This window comes from Empidonax traillii, unplaced genomic scaffold (genome assembly GCF_003031625.1).
Source record: "Empidonax traillii isolate 1590-97213 ecotype Southwest subspecies unplaced genomic scaffold, ASM303162v1 scaffold11:size2795301, whole genome shotgun sequence".
NCBI lineage: Eukaryota > Metazoa > Chordata > Aves > Passeriformes > Tyrannidae > Empidonax > Empidonax traillii.
In genome coordinates, this window is record NW_020955204.1 from 2635421 (window position 1) to 2653937 (window position 18517).

General features: G+C 38.6%; 1 protein-coding gene across 1 annotated transcript in view; it reads right to left on the bottom strand.

Annotated features, from left to right (window-relative positions):
* Positions 1–18517, bottom strand: part of LTK (leukocyte receptor tyrosine kinase) — a 95603-nt gene that overhangs the window by 41791 nt on the left and 35295 nt on the right. Inside the window, exons 2-4 of the mRNA XM_027887871.1 lie at positions 10818–10931; positions 6818–6973; positions 5934–6156 (exon numbers count right to left, since the gene is read on the bottom strand). Of these exons, the coding sequence (XP_027743672.1) occupies positions 5934–6156; positions 6818–6973; positions 10818–10931 (493 nt within the window). The remainder of the gene's footprint in view (positions 1–5933; positions 6157–6817; positions 6974–10817; positions 10932–18517) is intronic.

The following is an 18517-nucleotide window of genomic DNA, read 5'->3' on the forward strand; positions in this document are numbered from 1 at the left end:
AGAAGGCATTAAGTGTAAAGATAGGTTGCTCAAGTTTTGCTTTAGTATTACTTTTCATTTGAGAAATGCCTTCAGCTGCATGATCATTTAGCCCTCATCCTGCACTAGAAATACATAAGAAGGCAACACCCAGACTACAAACACATTTCTACTGGACTCAATATGAAAATCACAGACCACCTCATTTGCAACTGGTAAAAAATCCAAAGCAACTTTAATTTGCATTATTCCCTTTGTAAACCTATTATATACCTTTTTCTGTATAGAGTGTCTTACTGTCCCTTCTATAGCATCCACCTACCTTCCGCTTTCACTATTGTACATACACATAATTATCCACAAATACCCAAAACTCATCTGGAATTGACAATAATGCAAACACTTGTTATAATATATTCACCATAATATATTAATTAGTTCAATATACTTTAACTCAGCTTCAGAATTGTAAAAATTATAATTGCACCACCTCTACTCCCCAAAAAAGGAGAACAACTGTTGCTCTTTCATTTTGTATATATCACATAAATACTCTTATAAATATATCCCCCCCCCATCACACTGTGAGATCACATCTGAGACCAGCTGGCACTGAGCCAGAACTGAATCCCTCCTGCCACATGGCACAGCTTTGTTCATATCCCTATTGCATCCTATTGGCCACAAAAATGAATGGGCCTTTATCAAATTAATTCAATGAGCCACTAAAGGTAAAGACACTCTAAAAATATTTTAAATTTACCCATTAGGCATAGCAGACTTTCCAAGCATTGAGGCATAATCTCTACCAAGTCACAACCCACCCTCCAGCTGAGACATCACAGTATTGCCAATGTTAACATACCCCTGAGCGCAGGAACCTGTGCCACACAGCCTCTGATTCACAGTGTTACATTTAGTAGTAGCAACTAAAGAGCCCCACAGCTGAAAGCAATAATTAGTTCAGCTGCTGCCCCTTAATCCTATCTGTTTTATGAGCCAGACACTTTGGAACTTGCTGTGTATATCAAAACAAATCAAAACTACTAGTCATCCAAGTCAGTAAACCAACCTCTGAAATACCATGAATTAGGAAGACCAGACCATTCTGTCAGCTCTGTTGGGAGAACTGTGGCATCTGGTAGAAAAGTAAGGCCACCATCTTGAACTACTACTACTGTGAACTGGCAACTCTTCTGAGCCCTAAGGTTCCATGAAACATCCTAGCTCTGCACTGAAGTATCTCTGGTACTGGAATTTGCTCCATTTATAACACCATAGCAAAAGCTTTCAAGCATCCAGAGACTGCAAAAATGACAAGTAGCTTTGCATCACACAGTACTTCCATGTATCGAATCTTATCATCATCATCATGGTATTCCCCTTAAGAGAAAGCCTCACCCCCTAGATCCAACTGCAGCAAGATTTCTAAAGCTGTAAATAATTACACCTCTTTTTCTTGGTCCCACTACTGAAACAGGGGCTAGTCAGAGCCAATGTAATTTTCTTAATGGAATCAGGAATGAAGCCCATTGCTGATCTAGCAGAAGATGGATCATTGCAGCAGGCTTCCAGATAAGCTAAGCTTGGCAATAATTTTACTATTGATTTTATGTCAAACCAGATCTCAAGTAATGAGGTAATATTACTCTTCTTCTAAACAGAGATGTTAAAATTGATTTGTACACACAGAAGAGCTACCGGGGCATGACATAATTTTGAGAAATTTGCATGGATAGAAAGTTTGGAGTTGCAAAACACTTAATGCTTAAGGCAAGAGAATTCAAGATTCACCCTGCAAACTTCTAATTTCAGCTTTTGATTTGTAATTTCAACTTTTGGTTTTCATTAGCCTCTCAATCTCCTCTGCTGAACAAATGTTTTCCTCCCTCTCCTTACCAATCCTTTCTATGCCATGGCTTTCCATATTCAACAAAGGTGACTGAGAATTAATTTTAGAAAGATTTAATATAAAGAATAACCATTTCTTCATTAAGAGTGAAAAATGCAATACAGGAGAACACAAAAGCTGAAACATTTTCTAAATTAGGGTGACTCACTGCATGGGTTATTGCACGAAGCTGCATATGGTAGATGCTTCTACAGTTAATCAGTTAACATAAAAATTAGGAGTTTTACATTAGTTTTCTACATAAAGGAAGCTGTTGTCTGTAAGTCCTCACAAGCATACAGTTCTAACCACTGGATTTAAAAGAAAATAGAGGAGAGAGTAGAATACATGCCCACCTCTCTTGCCTTCACCAACTAGTTAGAGGGTTATTCTTTGGCCCAGTGTATTTTTGGGTGCAAGTTCAACAGGTGCATGAGGGACACTAACTAAATCATGCTCCCAGATTAGTGTTCAAAAGTCATAGTCTTATATAACAGCTGGACAGCCTCACCTTTTCTAGATTCTCTTTTTAATTGAAACGGCTGTGCTCATTGTTGTCAGCATGCATTAGGCATTTTCTGAGGACCTTTACCAGACTACTCCCTTGTCATCTGTACAGCAGGAGAAGTTAAATAACTTTTGTGGATAAAAGCAATCACACTAGTAGAAGAGAAGTGTCAAAAATGGCAAGTTTCGACCAGTGTCTCAGAAGGTGGTGGAGCATTTTATCACCACCACCCCTCCAGAAATAGAGAGAAGACAAAAACCTAAGAAATAAGCAGTTTTATGAGGTTGGATAACTGAAAACCCATGTGTGCACATGGCTGTGAACTCTTTGTTTTCTGACCTACCAAGACTACCATGGCCAGCGCATTATATTTCAGAATAAAAACAGAATGAAATCACCTTATCTTATTGACCACAGAAAGGGAAAATACTATCCCTGCTCCAAATGATGCTTTTTTATTTTTACTGAAGTGTGAGGACTTAGAGTTGAAAGAAACTAGCCCCTTACTGAAATAGTTTTGTCTGACAACACTGAAATAATTGTGGTCCACAACAAACGCAAACACGTGAAACCAGTCAAAAACACAAAGGACTCAAGAATTTTCAGCTGTAGCTGATTCTGGAACTGTGTGCTAAAGACAAAAAGGTGGGATAAGCAAAATAGCAAAAATGTTAATAAATAAATAAATAAATAAAGGTAAAAAGACCTTAGTTGTAACCTGAACAAGTGCCAAAACTGCAACCCTGAGAAAGTGAAGACAGCTTTATGAGCTAAGTACCAGACAAAGAAGGCTTGGACTTGCAAGCAAGGTCACAGGCTCTTGATGTTTGAGCTTTATGCATATAATGAGAAATATAATTTTATATATTTTTTGTAAATACATAGAATCTCAAGCGCCTCAATCCCTGAGCAGGTCTCCCTCTAATGGTAATGACTCGGAAAACCATAATGTACAGGTGTAGTGTATAACAATAAATACTGTCACTTTGTGACTTTGTCCAACTTATTCAGAGGACGTGGAGCTGAAAGTCCATCTGTTTCTTTATTCTTTCAGGTATACATGTGAAAAAAAATACTGGCAGCTTCAGTACTATCAATCTAATGATAAATCCTAGCAGTTAGTGAGGTGGACGGGACAGCCAGCAATTTTCTCTTATACATATATCTAAACTTTTGAGAACTGTGTAGTTCATGGATCCTGAAGGAGAAAACTTCAGGAGAAGATTTCCAGGTCCAGAGAGAGGATAGTTCACTGAAGGAGCTGAAGTTTATGATGAAATGTAGCTTGACCATGGAACTGAGAGGTGTCAAGAGGGACCGAAACAGGACCTTCTAGAGTGCATGATTATCTGAAAAAAGTGCCACCTAGCATTTTTTTTATGTCTAAATTTCTACTCTGATCTCAAGACAATCCCTTGGTAGTGATTGTCAATGCTTACACTATGTACTACACATGGGCATCTATCTCAAGGCCGTGTGCTCGTTGTCGTCCTTGTTCTGCTCGAAATTGCATAGCAGTGTTTGGCTGACACAGAAAAGCTTGTAGAACTCCTATTCCATATGGAAAGACCCTGTAAAGTGGCAGCACTTCAGGGTGATTTCACTTCTCAGCAAGCAATATTGTTAAAATCTTAGTCACAGAGAGAATGTTCATTTCAGGTTACCTGCCTAGCAAGAAGCAGCTCAATCACTGTGTTGGAAACAAATTCTACTCTGTCTGCATGGTCAGATTTTTTTCTGAATTGTATCAAGATTTTAAAGAGTTTCCCTCTAATGAGGGGGAAAAGGAAGGGTATTTTATCTAACAGGGTTTCTATCTCTCGTTTGTGTCTTTTCTATCCCTCCTTTCTATCTTGATTTCAGACAGGACTCAGTCACTTTCCATGTTTAAAATCTGAAGAGTAAACTTTCTGAGCTTACCAACGTTCCACTTCACTCACTAAGAAAAAGTAATACCAGTGTCTATGCCAACTTCCAGTGAAGCTAACTCCATTCTAATAACTCTAAATACTGTCACTTTTAGAGAGATGGTAATCTTGATTTCACTTAAAATTGTTTTGCAGTGCTCAAATAAGCTGCTAAACAACGTCTATGATCCATTCCAGAGACACTGCAGCAAATGCTAGCAAAGCCTGGTCTGGCCAGCTAGGAGTAGCAAAAGGGTATTTTCTGAGTTTACATAGGCAAATGGAGCTGCAGCTGCAGTTGCAGAAGCCTCTTAAATACTAAAAGCAGCAAAGGCAGCTTTGAGCAAGTAAAAAAGGACATTAGAAACTAATCCCAGAAAATGCAACAGATTCCCTGCTAAATTGGCAAGAAGATGGGGAAGGAGTAGCCGGGAAGGAACTGAGCAACAGATAAAAGTGAGAGAGAGAGAGAAAGAGAGAAAGAGAGAAAGAGAGAAAGAGAGAAAGAGAGAAAGAGAGAAAGAGAGAAAGAGAGAAAGAGAGAGAGAAAGAGAGAAAGAGAAAGAGAGAAAGAGAGAAAGAGAGAAAGAGAGAAAGAGAGAAAGAGAGAAAGAGAGAAAGAGAGAAAGAGAGAAAGAGAGAAAGAGAGAAAGAGAGAAAGAGAGAAAGAGAGAAAGAGAGAAAGAGAGAAAGAGAGACTGAGATCTGAAAAAAAAAAAGTTTTTTTAGTCAAACTCTGCTATCTTTGGCTGACTGGGACTCTTGGCTACAGATCTCCATGGCAGCCTGGGGAGTGCCAAAGAATTCAAAGAAAACATGAACTGGGATCTAATGCTTAAGTTCTCCACGGGAGTCAGTCAGGTGATGGAAATAAAAAACTGTTGTGTGTATGACCCAGGTTCTTACAAGTTGGATTGCAGCAAAGGAAAAACAAGCACATGGAAAATGGCAAAATTAGATGACATGTGGACTTTTCTCCTTCTTTTCCTGTTGTGATTTGTTCTCTTTGCCCATTTCTCCTTCTTACTGCATTCTGCTACACACAGGAATTAAAAAGTAAAATATTGGGAAGATCAAAGCAAATAGAGGATAAGATCTGGGGCTTCTACCCTTTCTTTTGTTTTCCTTTACCTCTTCTTACCTCTAACCCCAGTTTTTCCCCTCCCTGAACTCTACAAATGAAGCAAAAGTGGATGCTTCTGAACCTACTAGAAAGGATGGAATTACTAAAAAGGTAAAATTACCCCACCTCAACATGAGAACTGTGACCATTGTAACGATGATAGGACCCAATGAATCCTTAGAGATATCAGTCATGTTACCAAGTCAGTCTTTGGACTAAACTCATTTTACAGCTGTAGTTCTTGCATCAATGAGAGCATTAACCACTCTTCACCCTTCTAAATATGAGGGAAGAAGAGTAAGTCCTATGCTAGTGTGTTCTTTGCAAAGAGGACACATAAAACCTGGGTCTGTTGTGGACATTCTGTCAGGACGCTGTGTGCTTCAGTCCTTTCTACCTTCATTTTCTTATGTAATAGCAGCAGTGATCACAAGAAGGGAGAAGACACCGATAAAAAGCAGCCTGAATGAACTCCATTCTACCTTGCAATTCAAAGGAGTAACAGTTGAAAACTGATTATCTTACCCAGCATTCTCATCATGGCCAACTCTCAGAGAAATCACTGTATTTTTGTTTGTCTCCACATATCTGATGTCAACTGTGAACCTCTGAAGGAGAGGAACAGCATCCTGTGAACATATGGCCAGTTCCAGCAAGCAGGAGTCCAAACTCCCAAGCAGGATGGGGCTATGCAGGCTGAACTCACATCTATCTGGGAGCCTACTGGTGTTCAGAAGGAAAATGTCCCCTGTGAGGAGAGAAAAACAAAACAAAACAAAACAAGAGACATGCAGTGTGGATGGAAGAGCGATAACAAGAGGAAAATAGATGAGGAGTTTGAAGAAAGGAATCATGAGGATAAAAGACAGGACTATGCACAAAACCCTAAAAAAATAAGAGAGAAAGGAGAATAAAGTAAAAATTAGGGGTTTAGGTAAAGAAGTGATAGAAGAAATGAGAAGAGAAGAAACCAAACAAAGCAAAGTGAAGCCCGACAAAACAAAATCCAAAGACTTTGCAAGTCAGACAGCGGACATGTGGAGCCAGCTCTGGTTTGTGAAGGGTTGAGTTTCCTAAGAAAAATCCAGTCACTGCAAGCAAAAGTAGCTTATCTCAAAATGAGGAGATACAAAATGAGTACATGATGGGGCTACCTGTTTACAGGGTATATACATACACACACAACTTAGGCAGCATACATGCATTACATGGCTTTTTTTGACTCTTGGGCACTGACAACACCTTTAGGAGTACTGCATCATAACCAGTATATGGTGGTGTTTTCAGTCACATTGACCTGAGGTCTCAGCCTGCTGACGCCTGCTGACTCCTGCTGCTGCCACCCACAGCTGCAACCAGGGCTGGGAAAAAGCAGATATCCATTCAAGGGGAACTGTAACACTGCCTACCTTCAACATCTCCACAGGAGAAACTGTTTTCCAGAAGCAGCTGCTGCCTCTCCTGAGACACCAGGACACCGGCGGACGATAACACCCAGTCTGGTTTTCCAAAACTGTCTGTAGACGTCACCCATGAACAGCTTGAGCCGATGATACAAGAGATTTCTGTTACAAGAAACCAAAGGTTTCATTGAGGCTTTACCGCAGCTCAAGGGGCAAGGGTAACACAGACAAATGAATGAACAGATGTACAGTGTATGGAGGCTGTATCTCTCAAGAAAGGGAAGAGTTGAAGGGAAAAAGAAAGTTCATCTTGGGCAATAACAACAGAATCTCTCAGACAACAGGTCAAAGAACATGCCAGAATGAAAAACTAACCTGCAAATTCTTCACAGGTGTAAGTCAGCATCCTCCCACTGGTACTAACAGTGAATTTATGTCAGTGGAAGGTCTAGACCAGAAGTACACAAAATCCTGAACGAGAATAATATCTAGTGCAACAAGGATATTGAAACTCTACGGATTTAGTATTTTGGCAGAGAGAAACAACTGATACTCCAAGGTCAACCCTCTCTCAGCAACAGAAAGAGCTTGACAGGGTCTCAAGCAGAATAGCTGAGCAACGCAAGCTTCACATAATCTTTTATTTAAAAACAGTCTTGCTTTCCTCCAGAAGGATGGATAAGAACACCCTCTTAACAAACTCCAGAGTCTGTTTGCAGTACTGAAAACACTAGATCATCCTGGCCAGAATTTTTCTTAATCAGCATGTTATAAGCCAGACAAAAAGTAATTCTCTATTCTCTCATCAATCTAATATAAACTCCCTGAAGGGATGTTAGCTGCATGAAGCTCTACCACACACAGAGTGGAGCTGAATAGATATGGTAAGCTGATATTAACTTTCATGATATTTATTTTCAGTAGTAATAATAATATTACAGTAATAACTGGAGCATCCCCGGGCCATATGAGAAATAGCAAGAGACTAAACATTCATATTTAGGATCCTGATGTTCTGAGGGTATTCAGACCTTCCAAACATGAATGACATAAAGTTACCACTTTGGTAGTCCTATTCCTGTAGAAGAGAACAGGCAGGTATGAAGAACAGAGTTAAGGTTAGGGATATAACAAGGACATGCGGTTGTACAGGCGACACGGGTGGGGCACGAATAAAAAACATAAGAGCCTCTGCAAGATTTCCTATACTTCACCTAAACTTTCAGAAAAAAAAAAGGAAACAGAAGCAACAGAGACAAGTAATTATTGAAGTTAATTCTAACTTGGTTTTTACAACACACTACCCAGTGTACCTGGGTAAGAGAAACATGGATGTTACAGAATTGCTCCTCATCTCCTCTGCAATTGCTTTGGACACTCTCTAGCCCTGTCTGGCCTATTAGAAATGGAGATTGCTGCCTTTCTCAATCCTTGGTGAACCATCCAAATATCTTCTTAGCCCAACTTATCCAATGCACACAGCTTAGCAAAGGCGTGCTACAGTGTTCAGCCTATCATTTTCAAATGGAAGCCACAAGCAGATGAACTGGCAAATTGTGCATGTGTGTGCCTGTGTATGAAATGCCAGACTACAGCAGGGCCCAGGAAGGAAGACACCAGACACTCTCCTGGCTCTGCTGGATCTGGGGAAAAATGTCTGTGCACAGCTTCAGGCTATGGTTTGATGATCCAGTTAAAACAGCTTTAAGGATCTGAATAGCTCAGAAACTCCATTGCTGTGTGAGACAAAGCAGAGTCCTCCTGATCCACACCTGCTGAGCTGTTACAAATTTATTGAAGTTTGACAGGTTAACTTAGCATCCACAGTCTCATTGTCAGTACAAGTAATATTTTTATCAGATAATTTTCTAGTTGATCATAAAACCCAGAAAGCAATTTCTCTCACAACAGTATGACAGTGGAAGAGACCAAAATGAAAGCTCAGGAAAGAAAAAATTCCTTCTGTTTTTTTAATAGACAGTTACTTGAACTGAAACTATTATTTATGACAAAATAATTTCATTAAAATGTTACCAATACCTCCACTTGCAGTAGCAAGGACTGTACCAATGCAGATTTAATCCTTTGAACATGCCTCACATAACAAGGTAATTGGCAGCTCACACAGGTGAATACAACTTTCCCCTTGAAAAGCACCTACTTCACATACTGTCTAGGCTTTATAAAGCCTGTCTGCCACAAGCTGAGGGTGGAGAGGGTCTGAATACCTGGAAGAGTCTGAAACACATCAGGAAAGCTTTTTACATCCAGTAAAAAAAACTACTGTTTTTTCCGTTATTGCATTGTGGTGGAAAGACTGATCAACAAGAAGCTGTTGTTTAACATAAATCACAGAGCTAAAGATCTGGGTACATTCATGGTCACAGTGAAAGAGAAAGTGGAAGCTGAAACCTCTGACACTGCTGTGTACCACCTTACAGATGTTTCATATCCAGCTTTGCTTAGCACCTATGAACTTGGAGAACAAGTTCAAGTCAGCAAAAAGGAACAATATGACAGAAATTAAAAGGTAAAACTAAGTATAATAGAGAAATAGATCTATATTACTACAATCAGCAAAGGGCATATCTTAAGACATTATAAAAACACTCTGAGGAAGTTTAGATTGAAGAAAGCTCACTGGCAGTCCATGGTATGTCACTGAGGACTTTAAAGAATTAGATACCATTTGCAAGATGGTACTGTAAGCAACATTGTCTAGCCAGGCAAGGCTAGGTCACCTATCCACTTCCTGGGAGGAATGTATGACTTCTCTAGCACCACAGACCTTTCTTTATTGTTTAGCATCTTCATTAATGACCTGAAGAAGGGGGCAGAGTGGACCCTCAGCAAGTTCACAGTGGTTACAAAACATGGTGGAGAGGCCAACACACCGTATGGCTGTGCTGCCATTCAGAGCAACCCAGACAGGCTGAGGGTCAGGCCAATAGGAACCCCTTGAAGAAAAAGCCAACTCCTGCTGCACCTCGGAAGGTATAACTCCCTGCACCAGGGCCTGACTGGCTGGAAAGCAGCTCTGAAGAGAAGGACTTTGGGTGATGTGGTGGACAAGCTCTCCATGAGTAAATAATGCACTCAGAACAAAGGCAACCAACAGCTTTCTGGGCTGCATTAGAAAGAACACTGCCAGTAGATGAAGAGGTAATTCTTCCTCTCTGTTTGGCACTGGTGAGACCACATCTGGAGTACTGTGCTCAAGCTCTGGGCTCCTTAGTACAAGAAAGATACAGACTTACAGGAACAAGTCCAGCACAGGTCCAAAAAGAAGACTGAGGGACTGAAGCATCTTTCATTATAGGAGAGGCTGACAGAGCTGGGACTGTTGAAGTCTGTAGAAGAGAAGGATCAGGGGGATTTTATGACTGTGTACAAACACATTGATGAGAGAGAATGAAGAGGAGCCAGGCAATTCTCAGTAGCATCTACTAACAGGACAAGAGGCAACAGACACAAATTTAAAAAGCATAGCTCACTGTGCTTTTACAATGCCTAGATAAAGAAAATTCCAGTTGAAAAAAATATTCATTTAGTTTCAAGAAAGACAGTTTGTTCTACAGTTGTAGGAAAGCAGCTCCACTAATTGGCTTTTATTTTAGGAATTCCCAATCCTAAATCTGGTGAATTTCAGTGTGCTCAATGGAAAATATTTTATGTTTTTTTCCTTTTTTATTTTTTTTTTTCTTTTCCTACTGTGTTGGGGATGGGTTTTGTTTAGGGTTTGTTTGGTTGGTTTTATTTTTTGGGGGTGTTGAACAGGTTTTTTGTGGTTTTGTTTGCTTGCTTTGTTTTGTTTGGGTTTGGGTTTGTTTAATACGGAAGTAAGGGATTCCCTTAAGTTTACTCTGGCCTTTCTGAGTCATTGCTCCATTTCCAGTCAAAGTGTCACAGCTTTCTGGTAAAGGGTGCTTGTGATTGCTGGCATCTATCTTACATCTAGACTCTGAAGGAGAAATAAGGAAGATGGAGGGAAGAAGACTTGTGGTACCTGGTTTAGCAGGCTGATGCAATGAAACCATCCTATTTTTTATCAGGGAGAGCTTCTGAGGTGGATTTGGTGAAGAAGAGTTTTCTTCTTGTGATCCAGAACAGGAGAGAACAGCTATAACAAAATAAAAAGAACAGAGGATGCGTTTGATGTTTCTGTACAAAACTATGCTCCCATATTGTTAAGAACGAGCACATATTTAACAAAGCTCTGTTATAGTACTCTCATCCTCATTGCAGTTCTTGGTGCAGTACAGCTGATGATGTTTCAGGATAGCCCCACCACTTCCCAGAAACATAACCACAACAAAATATTTCACTTATTAATATGTTCTCTATTATTCTTACACACTCCCATCTTTACTAGTATATAACCTCTAGCCACTGCACATTCCAGTATTGTCTGTGTTGCAGTAACAGCACATCTACCTGCCAGCCAACAATGACTCCTCTAAAGTATCCAGGCTGGACAGGGCTTTGAGCAACCTGATCTAGTGAAAAAGATGTCCTTGCCTATGACAGGGTGGTTGGACAGATAAACTTTAAAGGCCTCTTCTGACCCATACCATTCCATGATTCCATGATTCTATGATTCTATGATTAGAAAAAGAGTTCAGCTGTAAAACACATGCTATCTGTACACTACATGACATGGATTTATCCCCAGTCTTCTGCGAGGATGTGCTTAAGGGCTCTCATCTTCACCACAAGAGAACACTCCATCTGAAACTAACACTAATGAAACTTTCCATCACTGCACACAACCAGGAAACAGGTTTTTTTCCTACTGCCAGGCATGAAGGCTGGGTTTTTCAAAGCAATCAATAACTTTCCTCTATCTGATTCACAGTAATATGTACTCTCTCTAATACCCTTCATATTAATCCCCCTGTGCTGCTCTGTCTCTGGGATTCCTTTGTCATGGATCTATAAAAACCTCCATTAATAACTGATATTTGATCATAATTATAGCACCAATTTACACACATCTGTGCATTTTTATTCACATAAAAATGTAGAGTCCTGATGTAAACTTTGGTTGTGCTGGAGAAAAAGACCAAAACCTCAGAATATATAAAACGGCATAGAAAATATTCTCCATTTCACCAACATGAAAAGTAGATCCAACATGCTAAGATTAGCTAGTTTTAAATGGAGGCATACTTCTGAATCATCTTTGTTATTCAAAATAAAACAAATGTATCAAAATTACTATCCAGTGTAGTATTTCCGTCAATTAAATATTTTGTACCTTCGGAGTTCTCTTCAGAATAACTCACACCAACAATGGCTATTTTATTTGTCTAACCTGTGTATGTGAAAATACACAAGTCCCAAACTAAGCATGCAGTAATCTGTATTTAAGATAGTTTCCAGTCTTTTGTAGAAATCATGGACAAGTTGGCTAAAATAAACATTTGTTTTCAAAAGATGTTCACAGACAGTGAGATTCAAAATGAAGTCTCTCAAACCTCGACCACATGGGTTATGAGCTCAGCAGTATAAAAATGTCAGATCATGTCAGAGGGCAGGAATCCTAATCACATGAATTGCAGTTGATATACAAAGGTGTATAGATACACCACAGTTAACAGCTGAGATATTCTCAACAGAACTAATTTGAAGAGTAATATTATGTAATATTAGGAAAACACACACCAGGATCTATAAAAAGCAAAGCCTCCCAAACTTCAATGTGTGTTCAACTTTTTCACTTACTACTGTGTATAGTTTTTCAGTAATATCTGGTTTGATTTCACACTGCTATAACAATTTTCAGTTTAATACATATGACAACGCGCATCATACAGTGAATAAAATGCTGTGAAATATTTCATGTATGAAAATGCTGTATCCTTCTATCTTCTTTTATATTATTAAAGACTTCTATTATGTTATTCAATGGGTTCCAGAGAAGGATAACTTTTGAACGGAATAGCATCTTGCTGGAGCAGACACATGCTATACTGATGACAGATTTGGGGTCTCCACAGACCCATTGCCAAACACTACATTTTTCCTTGCCCCTATTTTCATATATGTAGGGACCTAATTGTTGGAAAAGTTGATTCTGCACTGCACATACGACATGGACACTGCCCTGATAAGTAAGGTATCTTCAATAACAGAATGAAATCCTCAGAAAGAATGGGCCAGCCTTATGAAAGGGTTGCCTTATGAATAATCCATGCTAATAATCAACCATATATTGCCAATGAATCTATTTCACCATATTTAAAGAAATTCTGCTGCAGAAAGGAGAAGAACTTGACAAGTGAAATCTGCTCCTCCCAACTTACGTTCTGTGCCTGTTGAAAAGTTGCTCAGTCCTGTATCTCCCAACCTTTGTTAAGCACTGCTGCAGCTTCAGTATTTACTTCCCTCGGGGCTTTCTGTAAAGTCTATTCTACCCACTCATCTCCTCACACACTCCAAGCTGCTTGTGTATTTTGGAAATAGCCTGAATATCGTGGGACCCACAAAACATAGTACATTCGTAGGAGAAGTTCTGCTAGAGACATTCCTTCTCATAAATCTAAAACTTAATCAATATATTTGACTTGTACATCCACTACAAACACCTTCTGAATGTTTCTATTCTTTCTCATTAGCAAGCACAAGGTCCAGTGGCACATTACCATGAACAGAGCCCTAAGTTACTTGCAACACGAATTTACTCCTTTAGTGTGGAAAAAAAATCTCTATTGCCATTGGTGATGGCTGAGATAAACAAAGTAAAAAAACCCAACAAATACATCCTACTTCATTTTGACAAAAAACAAAAAAGTGTTCATTCTAATGCCTGTAACAACCCTCATCACTCTGGGAAGATGTCACTTAAGAAACTGAGCATATGAGAGGAAGGAAAGGCAGTCTTTACAGCTGAGTTCACTGACAGGTGAAATACACTTGAACAGAAGACCCTAGACTCAGTGTTAGGCAAGGAATTTGTTCATATTCACCCACAAAAACATGCACCCATAGCAAAGAATTTCTGGCTATGGTGGAGCAGAAGAAGACTCACAGTAGCAGCTTTGCAGCACTCCAGTCCAAGCTATGCTCTTACTGTATATCTCAGTTATTTTTCTCTCTCATTCATCCAACCTCTTTGATTGAGCTGAAAATCTAGTGTAGTCTCCAAAAGAAACTGGGGCCTGTGGAGGTGCTTCTGATAATCCTTTCACACATTTATATGTAATTTTTGTATGACATGAATTTCAGCTTTAAACAAATAATAAGGACTATTGCTTTTCAAGATCATGATTTCTCTACATTGATCAGCAAAAGTCAATTATTTAAGTGGAAAAAAACCCATAAGAAGGAAAGGAAGGAGATTCATGATTTTACACTAAGTGTGCCATCAAGGAACGTAAAATGATCAGGAAGAAACAGTGAGTATAACATATTCAACTGTCACAGAAAAAAATACGTGATCTTATAACAGCACAGCACAAATCCATCTCTTTTTCTGTATGAAGTACAGACACAGTAAAATCAGAAGCCTCCAGCACTGAGAAGGCAATTCCATTCCTTTCAGTACCTTACAGGGAAAAAAATATCTGGAGAGCTGATTTTTTCCCTGAATCCTGATGTTACTTTGCAGAAGAGAAGAAAATTACAGAAAATACTTATAGAACTCACGATGGGAAATCAATTCCAGGTCAGTCAAGACATCTTCCTGACAAAGTAGGGATTTCCTTTAGAGCATTTTCTAGTGCTTTTCCCCATCTAATATCAAAATAGTAACTCAATATTTCTCACTGCTTCTCTGAGAAGGATAAACTAATGTACTGGGTAATACGTCTGACTGTCAAGAAGTCAGACTAAGCAGAAGACTCTTTTGTCTCCTACCTATCCAAGTATTTTTCAATGACTCCTAAACTGTCCACTTTCAGCTCAACAAATAATCTCTCTCCTTCATGAGTATTTACAGCTTTAAGCTACTAATCTTTCACCTTGAAAATGTCACTGATCTCCTGCTGCTCACTATTAGACTCTTTAATTCTTTGCTCATTAGTTGGTTCATCTCCATGTCCCGTGCTTATTTCATCACTCTTATTGTACTCTGTCTAGATAGATTGCAGGTAATGGTCGAAAGTGGAACAAAACAACCAAATTCAGTTTTGCCAAAGCTTATTATATAAGCTGATATTTTAGGATCTTCCTAGAGCCCTCTCCAGTTTTTCAGGGAAGAAGGCAGAAAGGCAAACATCAGTGCACAACTAATGTCATGCTATGCAGAATGACTATTCTGCTCCCTCCTCATCCCTATTCATCCATGCAACAATCTCAGTAATTTTGGCCAAAAAAAATTATTTTAATCAATCATTCACCTTGACATCAAGTCTCTCTGTGGCATATTCCATTCCAGAACAGATATTCCTACCTTCAATATAAGTAGTATCTCCCTTTGAGATACATAGTTTTATTTTATTGCATTGATGAGTTGATCTCTGCCTTATTTTTTCCTACCTTAAGTTATCAGCAGAACAGTACAGTTTTAATGTTGTCTTCTGACTTATTGCTAAACTGCTAAATAGAACATAACCCAGAATTTACTCTTACAGGAAACTTATAGGCAGAGCTAGCTGACAACAATTCCCATAATGATTCCTATTTATACTTTCATTTTTAACCCACATGGAACATAATGATTTGTACCAGGCACTCACTAAAATACACATGTAGAGTTATCAGTTGAAGAACATAAAGGTGAAACGTCCACACTATGACTTTTGTCAAACTGGTAAACACATTTAAAAAAATGACACTGCAACAAGAAGTCTTTTCAAATAAGCCCTTTAGATTATAAACCCTTCTCTAGTTCTTTGATCCGATGTCAAATACTCTGTTATTTTTACTCATTGATGCTAAGACAGCTATCTTTGTATTATCAAGCAGTCTTATTTGTAGGAGTAGGGCAAATGTAATTAAGTACAGTTGTCCAGCATGTTCCACTTACCCCTTTTAAATACAGCAGCATTAACTTTCTTCCAGTTCCCCAGCATCCTGACACTTACTGCATAATTTTAACATGGATGTCTTTCAAGGTTCCTTAAATAGTTCTTTCAAAATTCTTGAAAACAAGCTATCTTGACTAGTTGTTTTACAAAGTAGGCATTTTAATAACTGCTCTTTCACAACACTTTTGCATTGTTAACAAAACTATTGCATTATTTCTATGTGACAGTAAAATATCAATTGTTTGGTTTATTTTTTCCTAGAAGACAAATATTTATTGAACACTTTTTGTCTCTATTACTGACAAACCTACCACACATATCTAGAACAGATTCATATCATTGCTAAGATGTTTTTGCTACTAATGCACTTGGAAAATTTCCTTAGGCTTCCTGCTGATTTCTTCTTAATTTCTTTTGCTTTCTTTATCTATTGTAAACTTTCAACTTTTCAACTTCTTTTCATTGCAAGTAATGTCATATTTTTGTAATTTTTAATAGCATAGCATTCCCTTTCAGCTATAGGATTTTGTCTTTCTAGCTGTTTACAGAAAGAACTCAATTATTGTCTGAATTTTTTTATCCACAGATTTTCTTTCAGCTGGGTTAGTGTGACAGTGTTTTAAATTCTGGGAGATTTACCATTTCTGGAAGTACCAAGATACAGCACTTTCAGATGTTATTATAGGTATTGAAGTCCATTTATTTAAATATCTAATCTGAAGTACATATCAGACCATCTCCAAATTTTATTCCGTTTCAAAGAGAGGTATATTCAAGCACCAGCATTTCCACTTGTGGAACATTTGAGTTTAGTTCTGAGCTCAATTATTTATTTGCTGAGAATGGATGTAAAATATTATCCTAATAAGTGTTATGAGGACTTGGATTCAGATATTGTCATCTACTCAATATTTGTAAATATGCTCTCATGCTATCAGAATGAAACCACCAATAGAACAGTTGTGTTGAAGGCTCTACACACACACAAGGCTTTTCTTCTCCCTTACACACAACAGGCTACTTAGTATTTCATCCAGTTCTTTAGCTGAATTTGACAGTCTATAGCAAACACATCAGCAAACACATCAACGTTTATTTTAGGTAGTAATTGTCCTTCAAGATAATTTTCTTCAGTAGCTGGGGAAAGAGGCAATGTCATTTCTGTCACTGCTGTACAATGCTGTTCCAAACCTACTTCTGACATTTGATTCCAATTGCAGGAATCCTCCCTCCTAGTCTAAGAAATTCCAGGTTTAGAAATTAGCAATTGCATTCCATTGCTACTTGCTTATTAGCCAGCCTTATCAAGTTGGCAGTAGGCAGTTGAAGAACTCTTTCAGTCCTTGCTGCCTTGATTAACTGTATTGTCAACACCTTGACTCTGCTAAACCAGTGTTTTTATTCCTCGCTTTTCAATAATTTCCCTTGGTTGCTAGTTTAGTACCACCAGAAAAAACTCTGGTCCAACAGATCTAGAAGGTTGCTTCTCTTCCAGTGAGTTGGAGGACAGTCAAACCATACAGTCTCTTTTCATCAAAGAATACAGACATGCATTTCATTGACCCAAGTCTTACAAAACTTATCTGCCTAGCAGAATGCTTACAGACTTGTTTCTTTGCTAATTTGACTTCCTATACTATTTTACATGAATGATATCTAAGAACATACCTTGTACCTTCTTTGGCACCATAACAACATTTCCAAGAGTTAGTTGTATTCTGAAAAACTAAACCCAGTCATTTATGCTAGTACAGACTATATGCGGTAGCGTGCACTAATTTACTTCAAAGAACCTTCTTAGATGTTGCAGTCCCTTCTGGTATTCCATCCACCAGAAGCAGAATGCCACCTCCTTGATCACCTGCTAACTCCTGACAATCTTCTTGAAGGGTGGTAAGTGGATCACTCTGAAGAGCTTTTCACAACCAGCAACTCCCTGTTATAATATTCACTTGGATTTATCTGCAGTTTCCATGACATACTGAATGACTAGACATTTCTGGTTGCACAAAATTCCTACAGTCCTCTCTCCTGCTGCTCACAGCATGCCTGCTTCCTGACTGCCTCTAGTTACACAAAGTGCTGCTTTGTCTCTCGTTTCCTCGCCTTCTTTATTCGGTCGCTCAGTGGCCAGTTCCTTCCCTGGATAGTGATGTTTCCTGAATAATTTTGTGCAATCACTCTTTATCCTCCCCAAAGCTTTTTAGAGTGCATACTCAACCCTTCATACATCAAATATTTGTTTCTAACAAAATCACCATGCTTCACTTAAAATTAAACTCATTAAGCTCTGGCACTGAGTACAGTACATTGCAGGTTTCCATCCCTGTGCTGCAGCTACTGGATAGCACTCACACAAAAATAAGTTTTGCCCATGCCATCTATATTTTTATCACAAGCCTCACCTACTGGATAAGATACAAGATGTAATTCTTGGGTCCTCCTCTTGATACTACTTCCCTAACTTGGCATATTGCTTTTGAATAGCAACTTGCTAATTATGATCTCTTATTCAGTTTTCAGTGTACATCTACACCTACTGAAATAGATCTGAATTACTATTTTAATTACCTTTCAGAAATGGAATGCCAAAAACACTTCTTGAAATCCAAAAATATGCCATTTACTTCATCCTCCTAATTTACTAATGATGTAGTGTACACATGCACATACTCATGTGCATATATTGTCACATTAATTTAGAAAGATTTAACTTTCTATAGCACAGCTGCTCAAT